This window comes from Buceros rhinoceros, unplaced genomic scaffold (genome assembly GCF_000710305.1).
Source record: "Buceros rhinoceros silvestris isolate BGI_N320 unplaced genomic scaffold, ASM71030v1 scaffold4358, whole genome shotgun sequence".
Lineage (NCBI taxonomy): Eukaryota > Metazoa > Chordata > Aves > Bucerotiformes > Bucerotidae > Buceros > Buceros rhinoceros.
Genome location: NW_010426242.1, coordinates 72010 through 88422, shown reverse-complemented (window position 1 = coordinate 88422; position 16413 = coordinate 72010). Strand labels below are relative to the sequence as shown.

The following is a 16413-nucleotide window of genomic DNA, read 5'->3' as shown; positions in this document are numbered from 1 at the left end:
AAAGCGCATCCATGCTGCAGCAGTTATTTTTATGCTGTCTTGCATTTGCTAGAAGAATTGGTCCTGGAAAAACATTTTGCTCTTGATTTTGTACAGCTCACCCAGTTTCAGCGGAGTTTATTTATAGGGGAGAAAAGGACACATGAAGAGCTCACTGGTTTCTCGAAGCTGAAACAAATATTTGACTATACTCCTTTTATTTTTGTGGTGAATTATTTTAACTGAACTGCATTTTAAAAGAGTGAGGTGGAAAATCTTCAACATTCAAAAGACCAGCTACAGCCAATAGGAATTACTATCTTGACTCGCATCTGTAACACTCAGATTTGAGGTACGATGAAGGCATTTTCTGCCCTCTGTGTGGATGGATATCTGCATACATACATATGAACATATACTTACATGTATATATGTATATATAAATCTATATATATGCATACAATTAATCAGCAGCCATTCGCCACCAGAGGGCAGGCAAAGTATATGTAAATCAGTTGTCCTATGTGCTCCCTGCACACATCAACGAGAGGATTATTGGGCAGCCAGAAGGGTATCACGGATGTTTACTTTGACCATTTCCAACAACTTTCCTGAATCTCGAGCCTCACGGCAGCCTCATATTACACAAAGCACTGGATATTTTTTGTTGGTTTGGGGGGTTTTGTTGTTGTTGTTTAGAAATTCTCTGCATTTTTCAAGGAGGAAATGGGCTGAGCTGGGATCTGTCCACCATGGGGTAACCGCAGGCAGTGTCACACGTGAAAAGTGAGAGGCCTCCTTGGTGCTGTGGCTGAAAGAGGAATGGATTTCAGCACGTGTGTGACTGGAGAAAGGGGAAGGTCAGTGGGAGCTGTACACCTCCACTTCCATTGGACACAAGCTGTTAGTGCTTTGCTCTCAGTGGGTATTCACTGTCACACAGAAAAAGCACTGGTCCCTTCTGGGGTGTGTTAAAAATTTATCAAGACTGTTAAACCTTTATCAAGACATATTATCAAACAACAGAGTTCCAAATCTGATGATGTTAATAAGTACCAATAAGCAATGCGGCCACTCTCGTAGTCATGAGTCCTAGGAACTGTTTATTTCATCCATTAAGATGTGAGGTGTGCTAGCAGGAACATGGACCTTCTGGCAAGGTACAATGAGCAAAGAAGAGCTTCTCTTCTTTTCACTTATGCTATGGAAAGGATAGAAATGCAGGATTCTTGACACCAGAAAGTAAATCCTAAGAAGCACCTTCCTTCAACCAGGAGATGTTCATCATACGGCACAGACAGACCTTCTAAATACGATGGGTTATGAGATCTGTAAGGATAATAGACTAAAACCCAGTGCCTTTGACCTGAGGCAGAAAAAAGATATACAAACTAACCCCAGAAGCTGCACCCCAATTTGCTAACAAAGACCTTTGCATCTGTGTACAAGGAGATGCTTCATAGGGGTACAGAGTCTCCTCAGAGCAGGAGTCCTGTTCAGAGCTCTGCTCAATGGAGTGATACATGTCAGATCCTCACAGCAACAGCAGAATGGCAGGATCACTTACGATGTTTGTAACACGTCCAGAAATACCATCCCCAAGTGGCTTCTCCCAGGAAAACCTGGAAAGTATTTAAAGTGATTGATATGTCCAATCTGGGCTGGAAAGCTGGGATTTACACCAGAAGGAGGTATACCGACAACCAGCAAAAAATCCAGTTCTCCATTTCCTGACTGCAGGAGAGACTCATTTCCTTTAATTTCCAATCTGTGTCTGTCTTAGTCACTCACCACTCCCTTCTTTCAAAGGAGAAAGTAGGAGCTCCTTGGCAGTGACTCATCTGCTGGAGAATGAGATGAATCATGAGCAAGAAGGGCTTCCATTTCCCTCCATGAGCTGTGAGGGATATCAAGATCAGTGGTTCATTTGATAGATGCCGACCTTACAGATGTCTACATCTGATCAGAGATATCTCATCTTTTTCACCTATGACATCATTCAGGGATTACAAATTTGTATAAGAAAAAGGAGATCAGAAGTTTACTCAGCTCTTCAATGCTGCTGCTGTAGCTTCTTCTACCTGTGCTTGACAGGGAGCTGATGGGCTGATGTTTGAGCATAATTATCCGTGCTTCTGTGTTCTCCATATTTCACCATTCCAGTGCACTAAACTTCCTCATGGAAATGTAGCCCGTGAAATGAATCCGAAGTTTTTGCTGAGTGCATCCCACTTCTGAAATCTAGAAGAGATAGAATCATAGAATGGTTTGGGTTGGAAGGGACCTTTCAAGGTCATCTGGTCCAACTCCCCTGCAGTGAGCAGGGACATCTTCAACTAGAGCAGGTTGCTCAGAGTCCCAATGTCCAACATGACCTGGAATGTTTCCAGGAATAGGGCATTATTTGGTCCAGAGGGGCTGTTAAATGGTGCAGGTACCTTTCTCCTTCAGGAGTATGTTCCACCTCAAGCACTGTACATAGGGACTGCCATGATGTATGTTCAATATTTTTCCTTCATGCAAAAAAATCCAAAATACATCATTGGGAGTGGGAGTTAGATTATTCAAGAGAAACCAACAGACTGTGCAGGAAGCAAAGACATTTTGGAAAAAAACCAGAATCCAGCTGTGGGGTATACAAAAAAAATGCTTTCAATAAGTGATGACGTAGTGATGGATCAAGGGGCTATGAGAAGGATCAAAGGATTTAGGAACATGACAGAAATAGAGCGTTTCTAACTCACTTCTCTTCCTAGGATTATGATTGCAACCTTCCGTTTTTTTCAGTGTTTGCCTAAAAAATAACCATCAAAGGAGCAAAAAAAAAAAAAAAAAATGAGGGCAGATGTCAACCAGCTTTGGTGAAGCCCTTTTCCACAAGAGCTGAAAATTACCTATTTCGTGATCAGCTTCAAGGCCTTGCAGATATAATGCCAGTAAACCCTTCATTATTGCTTCCCTGAAGTAAGACACCACCTACCCAAAGCAAACATGGTAAAGAAGTGGAAAGAGAAGGGACAACAAAAGAGAAAATTGGTTATTTCAATGGTGGTTGATAGTTTAAAGCCCTTTTCGCAAGGTCTAAGTTAATAGCAGGGACTAAAAATGGCTTGGGGTGAGACCAACTCTCCTCTTCGTTCTCCCACCCAAAAGAAAATTAAAAGAAGGAAGAAGACTGGATGATATTTCACAACTTGAATTGAGTGGGAGATCTAAAGAGAGAAACATGATCTTCAACCCCATTAACACAGACAACAAAGCAAACTGTTCTGCAGCTTGTTTGGCACCACCTGATCCTTAGATCCTCCTGCTGTTGCAGTGGCGGGCAGAGAAACGAGAAATATTTGCAAGAGAAACCACATCAGTCTCTTCTGGTTTGCATTTCAAGATAAACCAGATTCGTCACATGGAGCAGTTTCCTGAACCTGTTGATAAAGTTTGGGATGTTTCAAGCACAGGCTAGAAGACATCTCTCGAGAATGGGGGGGGCAGTGGGGTGGGGTGTGGGGGTGGGTAGTGGCACACAAAGCCCAGAGACACTTGAAAAATCTGGCTTGGATGCAGGCTGCCTCTGACTATCAGAGCTGGCAGAAGGTCTCTGCCATTATTCCTGTCTTCTTGAGATGTTCACCTGGCAACTTCTCTTGCAAGACAAAACTCGAAGTCTCACTGCGCAATGGTGTAAGTCTGAGGCCCACAGCTGTGGGAAAATAAATCCAGAAGACCCTGGAGATAGTTTTGTCCCCCACCAATCCAATCACAAATTCCATTTGCCTGATTTCAGACCCCCAAAATGATGGGACTGTCTGCAGCTTCCGTCATATTCTTTTTCTTGCCTGGGAGTTTTGCCCATGTGTTTTCCCTTTCATTTTCTCTTACTGTCTCACTGCCCCATGTCCCAGCAACCCACACATCTGGCCATCATTTCCTCCCTAACTGTATTTGTGTTACCTTCTGTGCAGAAGACTTCTTACTCTGCAGAAGACCCTTATCAGCAAAGTCACCTCATCTATATCCTGCAGTGGTACTTGCTCATGCTGGGAGCTTCAGCAATAGCTGCCACTCCAAGTGATGTTCCACATTTCTCAAGCACTTCACAAATGCTTCAAGCACTTTTATTTCCAATTTCTAGCACTGCTTGCCCAGGCATCAAGCAGTGTCTGGGGACAGGCAGCCACCTAAGAGGGAAAAGACAGGCCAGGCCTATGACCATCCTGTAAATCACTGCATAACGTGATCATAACGCGGACACAGATGACTCCATCATAGCTAGTCCCATCTGGCTGAGTGAGGAGAACAAGACATGCATTTTTAACTAGCTTTTTTGATTAATTTCACAGCTACTTGGGTTGCTGGCAGCTGGCTCGGAGCTAGTTAAGGTATGTCTCCTTTGCAGTTGTGTCTGCATCTTGCAATGACAGTGTCTTCATGGCCCAAGGCCAGTTGAACCTGAGGAATGTTATGGTTGGTACCAGAAGGACCTAAGGCAGGCTTAGTCCGAGGAGATGCCAAGAGCAGCAACTTCCTCGAGTTCAGCTAAAGACAGAGTTGCCTGAGACCTACAAGCGATGTACGAAGAGGTTGAGATGGGACAGGAACCGCAGTTGACCTGGTGACCAGGACAACACCCCTGTTCTTCTCACCACCAGCATCAGCACAAAGGCAAGCCAAAATCGCAGTGTATGAAGCATCATCATGCTCCCAGCCCTAAACTTCCCTGAACAGCAGCAGGAACAGAAAGAGTGGCCAGAGCAAAGCTCTTGGCCCTCTTGTTCCTCATGTATTTTTTTAAAGAACAGTCTATAATCAGAGCTAGAGGAAATGGAGCATAAATATCAAACTTTGTTTAGTCTGGGGAAATATCATTTATAATTAGAGATGGGCATCCTGTTGACATGATGCAACCTATTTTAAGCGTGAGGTGAGCACGTGGTCAACCTCTAATCTTTTGCAAGAGATTAAAAATTGCCAGTTCTCTTCCTGGCTGGTTCTCTCTTTCTCTCTCTCTCTTTTTTTTTTTTTTTTAAAGTGTAATTTCTAAAAAGCAACTGGACTAACGTCAGCACAAGATAATGATGCTTATACTGGCAGTGATGTCTTGGAGCATCTTGGTAGCTGGAAGTTTTGCTTTGCTTTCTATTTATGCACTTCAGCTTGTCTCCATGCCAGACCCATCAACCAAGCCTTCTCACCTCCCCCATGGAAGACTTGGAAAGGTTGAGCCTATGGTCCAGGGTTGACTTTGTGTGACCAGGCCCTTGTTTTGAAGTGGTATTTGCTGGTTGCTACATTGTGCTGCCCAGGTGTGGAGGTATGCAGGATTTGTGCATGGCTGGTACCAGCAGAAATCATTGCAGGACTGTTACTTGTAAGCAGTTTTTGGAGGAGTGATGCTACAAATCTTCAGGGTGTGGTGTCCCTCCTAGTGTCCTCAGGTTTTCTGATGGGGTATGCATGGGTACATCAATGCTGTCAGAATACCTGTCTCCCCACAGTCAGCCACTGAGGGTTAGCTCTCTCATGGGCATTCTTCCCCACCGAATCAGCTTGTCTTCTCTAAGCTGGATATAGTTCTGGAGTTTCCTCCAGGGACTTGCATTAGGTTTGGCTGCTTCTGCTCCACGCAGTACTCCTACACTATCCCAGAGGGCTTTGCAAACTGTCCCTACATTATTCAAGGCACTCTGAAAGAAACGTAATAGTGAAACAGTGACCTCAGGGTTGTGGGCACACCATCCAGAGGTAAATATGAGTGCTACGTATCTGAACATAGCCAACTTGCTCTAGAGAAGGGCCAGGTCTGTGCAGATCAGGCAAGGGATCACTCCCTGAGAGAGACATCTTTAGTGGGAGACATGTAACTGGAGAATCATCAGCACTCAGGTGTCAACCATAGGTTGACCCAAGCCTTCTGCAGCCCACACATCAGAGATGGAGGTCTAACAAAAGCAGGGTCTGTAGGAATAATTTCTTCTACTTCCACATGAGTCTGAAATTTATTGTCAGGAGTCTTCTTATCCTTCCTGTGATATGCGATTTTCCTATTAGCTAGTCATGTGCCACTTGGAAAATACAACTGGATCTTGTCTCTAAGCAGCAGGTCCACATCTATATTCCAGGCTTGACTGCTGTGGCATCAGGCTGGCCATCAGGTTGGCCTGGCATGGTGACAGGACAGGATACATTATGTCCTTGTGCCTTGGTGAACTCTCTTTGTGGGTCAGTCCTGCTGGCCAAATAAGCCAGCATGGACTAAGAGGTGAGTTTCAGCTTAGGTAGGAGATGTACATCAACACATCAATGTTGAGCTCATGCCAAAACAAACAGTGCAGCCATATTCATTAGGCATGGTGCCACAAGATGGAGTGATAGTGGACAGCCAGTTTAGGCATTGCACAAAGTTGTTGGAGCCATACAGCTTTCAGACTCACTCCTTGGTACTGCCCTGTTCTCTTGGGACCCCCTGTGTCCCATGGAAGTGCTATTCCAAGGACTTCAATAAGGTTTGGGGACTGCTGTACACAAGCAAGGTTCTCCATGGGGTCTGCTTCTGTTGCCAAGACAGGTCAAAGAGAAAACGTTCCCTTACTAATCATTAAGCCATTTGGTCTTTTATAATCACACATACAAGCTACCCACATTCACAGGCAATAGCTATTGCAGCAATGACGTGATTATTGTTTACTTCTTTACCATCGTGTACACATTGCCATTAAATTTATCATCCTTGTTACATAGTTATTGCAGTAACGTGCAAAATATATTCACTGTGATATTTAATGAACTACATCTTTCACATCTGTGCATGTTTTCATCTTGAGACTCCCCGTATGCTGTGGATCTGAAGCAACTCCGGCTCACTGGAGCTGGTGTGCTACAGAAAAAGAACAGTAACCTGTAGTGAAGAAGCAAAGACCGGGAGCTGGCACATGTTCATCAGAACCCACAAAGCTGCTTGGCATATGGTATGAAAGAACACGACTTCTGATTTTACTAAGCAGATCCAGGAAAGTGGGATAGAATTGATGCTGTCCAGGAGAAAGGAGCCAGCACTCCATTTTTTCATAGGCCATCGTTGCACATCTTGGTGCAAAGTGGGGGAAAACACATGGTGGTGAAGCCAAACCTCTCCTCCAAGGGAGAGACATTCAGTGGAGGGGAGAATGTGAGAGGTTTGCAGTGGTCCCTGGTGCCTGAGGGAGCTCCCTGGTGAGGTAGCCCAGTGCAGGCTGGGTCCTGGCTAGTGAAGCCAAGACTAGGTGTGGTCCTAAGACACCCGCTTAGAGATTTGTACACCTGAAAATTAACACTGGGAGCCAGTGGACACCTGCCCAGGCATCAGGACACTTCTAAGGAGAAGGCAACACAAGCAACGTGAAGGTCTCCCACCAACTGACATAAGAGCATTTCTTCTGAAATAAACGGGAGTTCCACACCCAAGGTAAAGAAATAAAAATCCTTCCCATTGACCCTTTTTAGAAGGCATTTACATTCTTACCCATTCAAGCATTAAATTGAATTTATCCTTTTGCCCAGGGGTGTGTTCGGCCATCCTGCTTCTGTGCCTCAGAGACGCCCCTGAGCTGCTGGGACACCAAACACAGTGTGTGTGCCCTACTGCAATGCTCCCCTCCAATACACCCTTTCCCTAAACACCCTATCCTGCACAGACTTGGAGTTTAGGGTTGGCAGCCAGCTCAGTCCCTGTGATTTGCCCCAGCCCCTGTGAGCGCTGCCCCAAGAACCTGCAGGTCCTTGTGGCTGAGAGCACACGCTCGCATCTGTGGGACAGGCACAGCAAACTTCAGAGACAAGCACATGTCTCTGAAGCCTGCAGAGGGGATTTTTTGTGATATTCACAGACTGTTTCATGTGTCAATACGAGAGAAGCGTAATTACCAGCTGAGAAACTGCAGGAAATAAGCCAAGGTTGAATGAACGAAATGGAAAATAAAGAGAGGCGCAGAGGACACACACATTTTAAAACTATTACGGAGGTATGTATTCACGTGCTTGTGGGAGCCTGGGAATATATAAGAGCTCATGACTGCAAAGGAATGAATTCAAGGACCAGTCTATGGGGAGTATTTTTTTTCCCTGTGACTTCAAACTTCTCTCGGAGCTCGCAGAGTTTTAGTCAGCTGGCATGCAACAGAGGTACGACTTCCCCAAGGAAACTCTTCCTCGGCTCGCGCTGGAAAGGCTGCTGGGAGAGTCCGGGAGGCAGAAGGCTGCAAGCAGAGGCGAAACCTCCTCCTCCTCCTCCTCCAGCCACAGAGCAGGTACGTGGAGACGCGTGTGAAACCGGGAGCCTGCTGGAAAGTTGAGCTTTCGACTGCGGGAGAGATGAGGGCTCTGGTGACTTAGAGCTGCAGCCTTTAAAAATAACACAGATGAGGAAGGTACTGTATAAATAAAATATACGGTGTTTATGAACAGGCTGAGGAACTGCCTAAACACACGGTGTCGATGGCTCTGTGCACACAGCTGTATATTTAATCCATCAGGGACTTGCGCTGCAGCGAGTTAGAACCTTTATGTTCAGGAGGCACCGGTTTGTTTATAACAATGCGGTTGTCATATGCCTTCTTTGTTATTATTCTCCGTGTTTACAGTAATGGAAGATGGGGAGATGTTATTTTTTTTTCTTCACAGGACTTTAGTCTATTTATGGTGTTGCTGCATTATAGCCGGAGTGCTGCAGAGATCAGCAGTGTGCGCTGATTAAACGCTGCTCGACCAGCTCTCCGACATCGAACCCTACTATAGCCTTGGGCAAACCACACAGTCCCCGGGTAAAACGGGCAAAAGGCTGTTCAAGCCCGTCTGCTCTCGGTGCTATCAGCGCTGTCATTGAACTCGCCCTGTTGGAGCACGAGGTGTGAGATGACAGAGTTATTTTTCTACTCTTAAGATCCTGACAGCTTGAATGTCACCTTGGGTGATTACTGACAGCGTTTCGCTGCATCTGGATAGTTACCACGAGGAATTAATGTTTAGATAATATTTGGAAATAGTGAAGTTTTAGAAAATCCTCGTTTGTATAAAAGTCACGGATAATTTTCCAAAGTCATACCCTGTTTTTGATAAAAGTACAAATATGTTTCCCTTAACAGTTGCTGAAGTTTGGCTTCGGAAATTTGGGGGTTTTTAACTAAGATGTGATCATTTCAACTTTAAAATCATCTTATTGCTCTAAAATGCTGAAATCCTTTGGTTTTCCATAGCGAAAATTTACAGTCACCTGTTTTTAAAGCAGAGGGTTACAGCTTAGTGACTGTGTCAGCACTCGGCCTTTTACTAACACAACGATGGGTGGATTCAAGGGGGGGGTATCAGTATCATGCAAGTCAAATCTATCAGAAATAATTTTCCTCACTATTTTATCTCCTGTTGGAACAAAAAAAAATCGAGAATGCCTTTTCTCTAATACTGACTCCACTGTCAGTAAAAGAAAAAAAAGCTGATTTTTCTCTCTTTTTGCTGCATTTAGATTAAAGTGGGTGAGAAAAGATTATTGTTTGGTTCCTGAATTGAGTTTTTCCAGGAATTTTGTTCTCTGGGGAGGGTATTTCATGTTCAGATAGTTTAATCTGAACATGACACTTTGTGTTGATGGAAGTGTTTTCATTTTTCCATCTGCTGCTGTCCCTTTGCCCAGTTCACAGTCTTCAGGCTGGTGGGATTCATGCAATTCTCATTCATTTACATTTTCTCTCCTGGAGAGAGGAGTAGGGGGAAAAAAGGTGAATAAAGTAAGGGAACTGGCCAACCCCTGTGTCCAGTTACTTGGAAACATCATTTTTTAGTGGGGAAATGCTGTTGGCCGATAGAGATGCATGTGGAGAGAGAGCAGAGAGAGAAGAAAGGAAGGCAGCAGCTTCAAAAGACAGGAGAAAAGCCACACTGGGTTAATGAGAGATGTGGGAGTTCTTATTTTGATGTGTGGACTTGACACCAGAGAGCCAGGAGGCTGCATCTGCCCATGAGAGACCAAGAACAGTGTGGATGGCATGAGCAAACCAAACCAGGAGAGGCAGCTCCTGGAGATGTCTCGGAGGAGCTATGCCTCCTGCTCAAAGGTTATGGCAGAGGATGGCTGTGGCTGAGGATGGCATGGGCTATTTAATTTTTTAATGGGCTTAATATTGTTGTCTCCAGCTCCCTGGCAGGATGAATCATCAGGAAGCTGTTCCAGTCAAAAGGGACCAAGACTCGTCCCATCCTGCCCTTGCAATTCAGACCCACTTTCTAAGGCGGGAGCTGGTTTTGTTTACTTCTCTGGAGGGTTTGATTCATGCGGCTCAGGACAGGGCTCAACCCAAAAGCAGTGCCTTAGAAAGCAGCAGCGTTATGGATGGACAGACTCCAAAAGGTCTGGAGATTCAAGACACATAATCATCAAGATATACTCTTGTTTATCTTGAACCCTTGGGAACCTGCAGCAGATTACAGACTGGCTTGTCAGAGCCAGCAGCTGGGATTTGCTTTTCCTTCTTGCTCTGGGCCAGGCTGGGAAGAGGGTCTTTAGGAGAGGAGAGGTCTAATGAGGTGCCCCCCGCTTCAGGTCACATGGGGTGAAATCCAGCTGATGTTGGCAGAAACTGAGCAGGCAGCAATTGCTGAGGAGACTACAGGAAAATCAGGAAAGGCCTGATTTCACAGAGGCAGGTGCAAACCCTTTGGCATTGATGGGATGGGACAGCTGGTGCTCTTTTGTGTAGGCGAGCAAAAGAGCTTTATTCTCCAGCCTGCCCAATGGAAGTGATCCAATCTATCCAATGGAGGTGACCCTTGCTCTGCAGATGTGGCTACCAAGCATATACCATGCTAATGTGTCAGCAACAGTTCAAGGTGTAAACTGCTGGGTAGCCCAAAAATATTGAAAATGGGAAGGCAGCCAAACAGGTCAGAGTCTTTGAAACTATTTGCTGTCAGAGCCCCTTTAGGAAAGGGCAAAGACAGTGAGGACAGTGCTCTTCCCCAGCGCGGCTGGTGTCCTCTAAGGCTGTGGTTTTAATGAAGCAAAGTCCTGAGCAGCAGAATCAGTGCGTGCCCTTCCCTCCTGCTTCGGCATTTGTTTCTGTCCAGGCTCTTCTTCACAGTTCAGCTGGCACAGCTGCTTGGCTAGTCAGTAAAACAGCCAGAGGAACAGAGCTGGCTTTTTAAAAAGCACAACCAACAAAAACACTTCTATTTTTACCCCTGCAAATCCAAACTTCCCAAAGTGCTCTGAACACCCAGGTGTAGGAAAAAGTGAAGCTGTAATCATCCAGGGCACGTGCTACTCTTCTTTACAGGCATGATATTTATATTCCATCTCCAAATCAAATCACAATATCCTATTTAAAAAAAAAAAAAGTGTTTTTGTTTTCTTGAAGACCTCAGGTGTTTCTGGCTTTCCTTTGTGGAAATGTCTGTGTGTTGCAAGTGCCATTGCATGCTGCTGTGGAGCCAAACTCTAAACGAGAGCATCCAAAAAGCATTTAAACCTCTGGACACTACAGAGGTCCCAGTTTCAACACGAGTTTCTTGCGTACCCCAAGGGGATTAAAGATGGAGACTTGGCTCTAGGGGGTGTGCCAAGGGGTCAAGTGAAAAACAGCTCTGCAGCCAGCTCCAACCAAGGGAAGCTCAAGACACTACATGCTTGGGGGAAGGTGATCAAGACTAGTCTGATGAGGAGGAGGAACCTGTGCAGGGTTGTGATAATCTTCCTGGCAGACTGTTCTTCTCAGATCTAAACGCGGATCTTTCTATCCGTTGTGCTTAATCATGCCCTCTCCCACCCGCACGCACACTGCTGTCTCCTCATAGCATTTGTGCCTCTCGTTTGAGGGTACACTGCAAAGCCAATGAGATGCTAAGAGCCCAGGTCTTAGCATATGATGTCAACCATGGGAACAGTGTGTTGCAACGGTTCAGGCTTGTGAGGTTGGAGAAGGCAACAGGGAAATCTATGTGAAGGTGGGTTTTCCAAAAGCAGGACTTAATTAGCAGAGGGAAGGGAGGAAACCAGCTGCTCCAGCCCTAGAGGGCAGCACAAAATAATAAATGAAAAGCTGAAGTCGGAGGCAATCTGAAATCATCTTCACGACAAAAGCACCTCTTTTGCAATGGGAAGGGTTTACTAGCCCATACAGTAGATTCAGCATTATGTACGCACTCCTGAAAATGCAGCAGCTCGTCCGGATTTTAGGACTCCCCTGACTTTATCAATCTCCCTAATACCAGCCTCATGCCATGAGGTGCGTTGTGGCTGTCACTGAACCTCCACCCTGTCACACTCCAATTAGTGGGACCACTGCAAAGAGAAAGTGTTATTTCTTCCAGGACAGGTTTCCACATTCTGAGCTTTATACTTATCAGCCGTGAATTTGAAACATTTAATCCTCAAGTGCTGTTTACTTAACGATGCAGAGAGGTGCGGGGGTAGGAGGCTGCAACCCTCCAGGAATGTAACTCGTGGACACAAAACCCTAAAGTAAACACACCGCCTTGCACCACACACGCAGCTCAACAATGGCATCGGCAACAATAAGTCACTTATTCCCTGGAATGGCCCGATCCTGACAGTTTCTCTGGCAGAAAAAACCCTTGTTTCTCATCGCCTGCCCTGAGTGAGGGCTTCAGGATGTTGCACAGTAGCTGACTCTGTCTGGAGCACAGCGGTGACTAGGACCCAGCAAGAGCCTGGAGACGAGTCCGGGGGAAGATAAGCAACATAATTTAAAGCAGGCACTGTCCCAAATAAGGTTATTTCCCTGAAAATGCCTCATTTCTGAAGTTACGAGTGAGCCTCTTGGCGTCCTGAATGGGTGAACATGAAGCTGAAGAACAATTCCATCAGTACCAGGACTGAACCAGTTTTGAAGAGGTGGATATGCTTTTTAAAGACATGATAAGCAGTGTCTGGGGATGCAAGAAACTCTGGAAACAAGGTAAATGTGAAATACTCACTCTTTTTAACTCTGAAGGCTCTAACTTAGCAGCAAAGGGTCTTGTGTGAAAAAGGATCAGACCCTGGAGAGTTTGGCTTGTGTTTTGCAAATTCTCTTGTATTTAACCTCTCTTTGGCAAGGGAAAATGTCTCTGTTAATTGTCTAAGCAATAGCAAAAATTATATTTGGGAGAAATTTGGAAGGTGCTGATGTTATTAGCTACAAGCAACATCTATACAGTGGTTTCAGGGTTAATATTATAATAGAGATGGAGGCAAGTATTATTCTGGATTTGGAACTGGGCAAACTGGGATTAGGCACTGATTATTCCACGGTTTCAAATGTGTCTTGGGGCAAATCACTGCTCTTCTTTGCCTTTGCCCTCCCATCTGTTAAGTGGGTATGCTGACATCGTTTGAGTACTCTGCTTTTCCTAGATGCTAAATTATTTGACCCACTTAATAAGGCTCCTTTGGGGGGCTTAATCACTGAAATCACTAGTATTTTTCAGACAGGGATGGGGATGGTTGATTTTGAAGTACCGTGATGGAAAGCTGTGACATTGATTGGGGTTCGGAGCTTAGTCCTGTGCTGAGGTATGCTGGGATTTTTATTACAGCTACCAGTGGGAGCAAAGTGGCACTGAGCACGAAGTTGCTTCAACTCTGCAAAAGCCTCAGAGCAATAAAAGCTCCTTTAGGTTGAATTGCTGCTACTGCTGCTCCTGGACAGTTTTTGTAAGCTGTGGTTAGAGACATCAGTGCCAGCAGATGGGGTTTAGTGGTGATGCTCTTTGACACCAGGGCAATAGGGATCCTGCGACCTCTGCACTGGGAGAGGATGAGGTGGAGTGAAACCTGCTCAGAGGGCAAAGAGGAGGAGGATGAAGTGCTGTGTCAACCTCAGTGTTGCTGAGGAGGGTCTGAAGGTGGTCCAGAGAAAAACTAGGCAGGAAATGCTCCTCAGCTGGACAGCTGAACTGAAAACCACCATGGGCAGGGAATCTCCAGGTTATGTTGTACCGTGAGAAGTGGCTTACCCTCCTCTGCACAGAGTCCATGCGGACTCATGTTAGAAGAGACCATCTTGTTCTAGTGCTTGAAGAGTGACAACCACCTTAGAAACACTGTGAGGGACAGTGTCCTTTCTTACTTGTACGGCAAACCATTAAATCATACTGTTGTGTTCAGATACATTAATTTCCCAGTTGCTTTATAAACTTACAGTTTTGGAAGTTTCAAAGCATGTCAAGGATCATGACGGTTTTATTATTTAAGAAGCAAAGGGACCGTTTCTTGCACTGACAGTGTGAGAAGACATCACAGAGCACACAGGACACACGCTGTCCATCAGAGTCGTGCCCTGTTATGAGTGATATCCCTGGAGATTTCCTCAGCTTAATTCATTGGATCTAAACAGAAACTATTTCCATTTGAGGGCTCTGAGTAAAGCCTTCTAATCATCAGTATGTTTGTCTTTTCTCTCAATTCCAGCAAACCAATACTCAAACGATAAAACTCATTTTCTTCTCCTCAGAGGAGGCGCCCACTCTCTAGGCCTGGGTAAAGAGGAACAGAGGGGGAATGGCAGTGAACGATTGCTGGTATCAGCAATTTCTCCTTCCATATGATGATTCTGGTGTATTTTGCAAACATTAATTAAAAAGGTTGAGAATGAACATCCTTGGTCTTGTTTTAGAGTGGGGGAAAAGACTTCTGATGCTGTTGCTGACCCCAAAGACAAACTGCAAGCTCTTTCTCCTTGGAATCGCAGATCATAATCCATCACTGGTTGTTTCCCTAACCTGAGAGGAACATGCAATCTGAAAATAGAGTAGCTGTGGTCTAAGGCTCCCCAGTTTCTCTCTTCCTAGCACACAGCTCTTTTCTCTGAGAAGGAAAGGGATGGGCAGGTCCCCATAGTGAACCCGTTGGCATTGCTGTTCAGCAATTGCCATTGCTGCATGGAAGTGTGACCATCAACAGCATCCCTCAAACCATGACTAAGTGGACGGATCTCCACCAGCTGGGAATGATCCCACGTATTTTGTTTCCAGCCTCCTGATGATCTGTGGGTGGAAGCTGCTGAGTAACGCTGTGTTGATGTGGACTTTTAGTGGCACATGTGTTGGCACATGATTGGTGTGCATTTGGAGCTTGCCAGATGCAGGCTTGCTCCTGGAAGGACCTGAGCAGTGCTAGCTAAGCACTGCTGCATGGCTTCCAGCTGGAAGCTGGCCTGTGTCTTGCCGGCTCTGGATGCAGGCAGGACCAGCTCAGATCTGCCTGCAAGAAGCCATACAAATACAGGCAGATTTGGCGTGTTTGCAACAGACACTGTCATAAAGAAGTGATGTCTGGAGCTCTCATCAGCGGTGATCACAGCCAGAGACCTTATTGGTGTCAGAAACAAGCCATTTGAAGGACAAATGCTTCTCCTTAGCTTCATTTGCCCAGTGATAATCCTCCCAGTGTTGTTTGATCCTTTTGCACTTATTTCTATACTCTTTTCTGCTTTCCAAACAGTTAAACTATGACGAATCCCTTGTTTCATGCAAATCCATTCCGGTTTGTATCTCTTTGTAAGACATCTGCTTTCAAATATATTTAAAAGCTTGCCCATACCTGGGATGTATAAAATGGAAAACTAACATTTGGACAAAAAGTTCTCAGTCCATTCTTTAAGCTGTTTATATTAACCCAGCAAATCTGGATGAGTGTGTAAAAGAGCTCTTTGACACTGGGGTGAGAGGAGTGGAAAATGCGGATGGAAATGGAAACTGATCCCACTGCTTGTTGTTTCTGCGTGGCACCCATTCATTTTGCTCAGGACTCAGCACCCCAAAACTCCAGCCCAGTTGAAAGTCCCTGAGCTGCCTTTATGGGGAAAGTGAAGGTAACTTGGTCTTCAGTGGCTGTCTTTTTCCATGATGCCAGTTTGAACATTTGGACTTCATTGGGTGGCTTGGGTATCATCTAGGTAGCAGCTGAAAACATCGTGGGGCAATCCCATGAAATGTCTTGGGTCTTCCTCTCAAGTCTTCACATAAATCTCTTTTTCTGACCAGGCTCCAAAGGGATGCAAAGGTACATAGGTAAGTCATAAGTGCTTCAGGGTTCTTTTTTTGCACTGCACGTGTGCTATTCCATGTTAGGTGATGATCTGGTGCCAGCTTTTGCATACATCAACCACCGTGACATATTGGAAATCTCACCATAATTGCTTTTACCTGCAGAACCATGAAACTGTATGTCATCTTCCTCCTGGCAGTGGTCAACAGAAAGACTTCCAGTGATCAGCCCATTGAGGGGATGTCCTGTGAAATGGTAAGGCTGTCTCTCTACTCAGACCCCTTGAGACCCTAGGTAAGGTTGGGACCCCCTTGTCACAGGCACTGCACAAATAACTATGGTCTCTGAGAAGGGAACTGGCCCCAGGACCAAGATCCCTGTGATGGCAGAGGAGGGTTGTGCTGGGTTAGTGGATGTTCAGC

At 45.3% G+C, this 16413-nt stretch overlaps 1 protein-coding gene across 1 annotated transcript in view; it reads left to right on the top strand.

Moving 5' to 3' along the window:
* The first annotated feature begins 12619 nt into the window (after positions 1–12619).
* The window catches only part of LRRC32 (leucine rich repeat containing 32), a 10845-nt gene continuing 7051 nt past the window's right edge, over positions 12620–16413 (top strand). The window contains exons 1-2 of the mRNA XM_010141427.1: positions 12620–12920; positions 16156–16246. Of these exons, the coding sequence (XP_010139729.1) occupies positions 12898–12920; positions 16156–16246 (114 nt within the window). The 5' untranslated portion in view covers positions 12620–12897. The remainder of the gene's footprint in view (positions 12921–16155; positions 16247–16413) is intronic.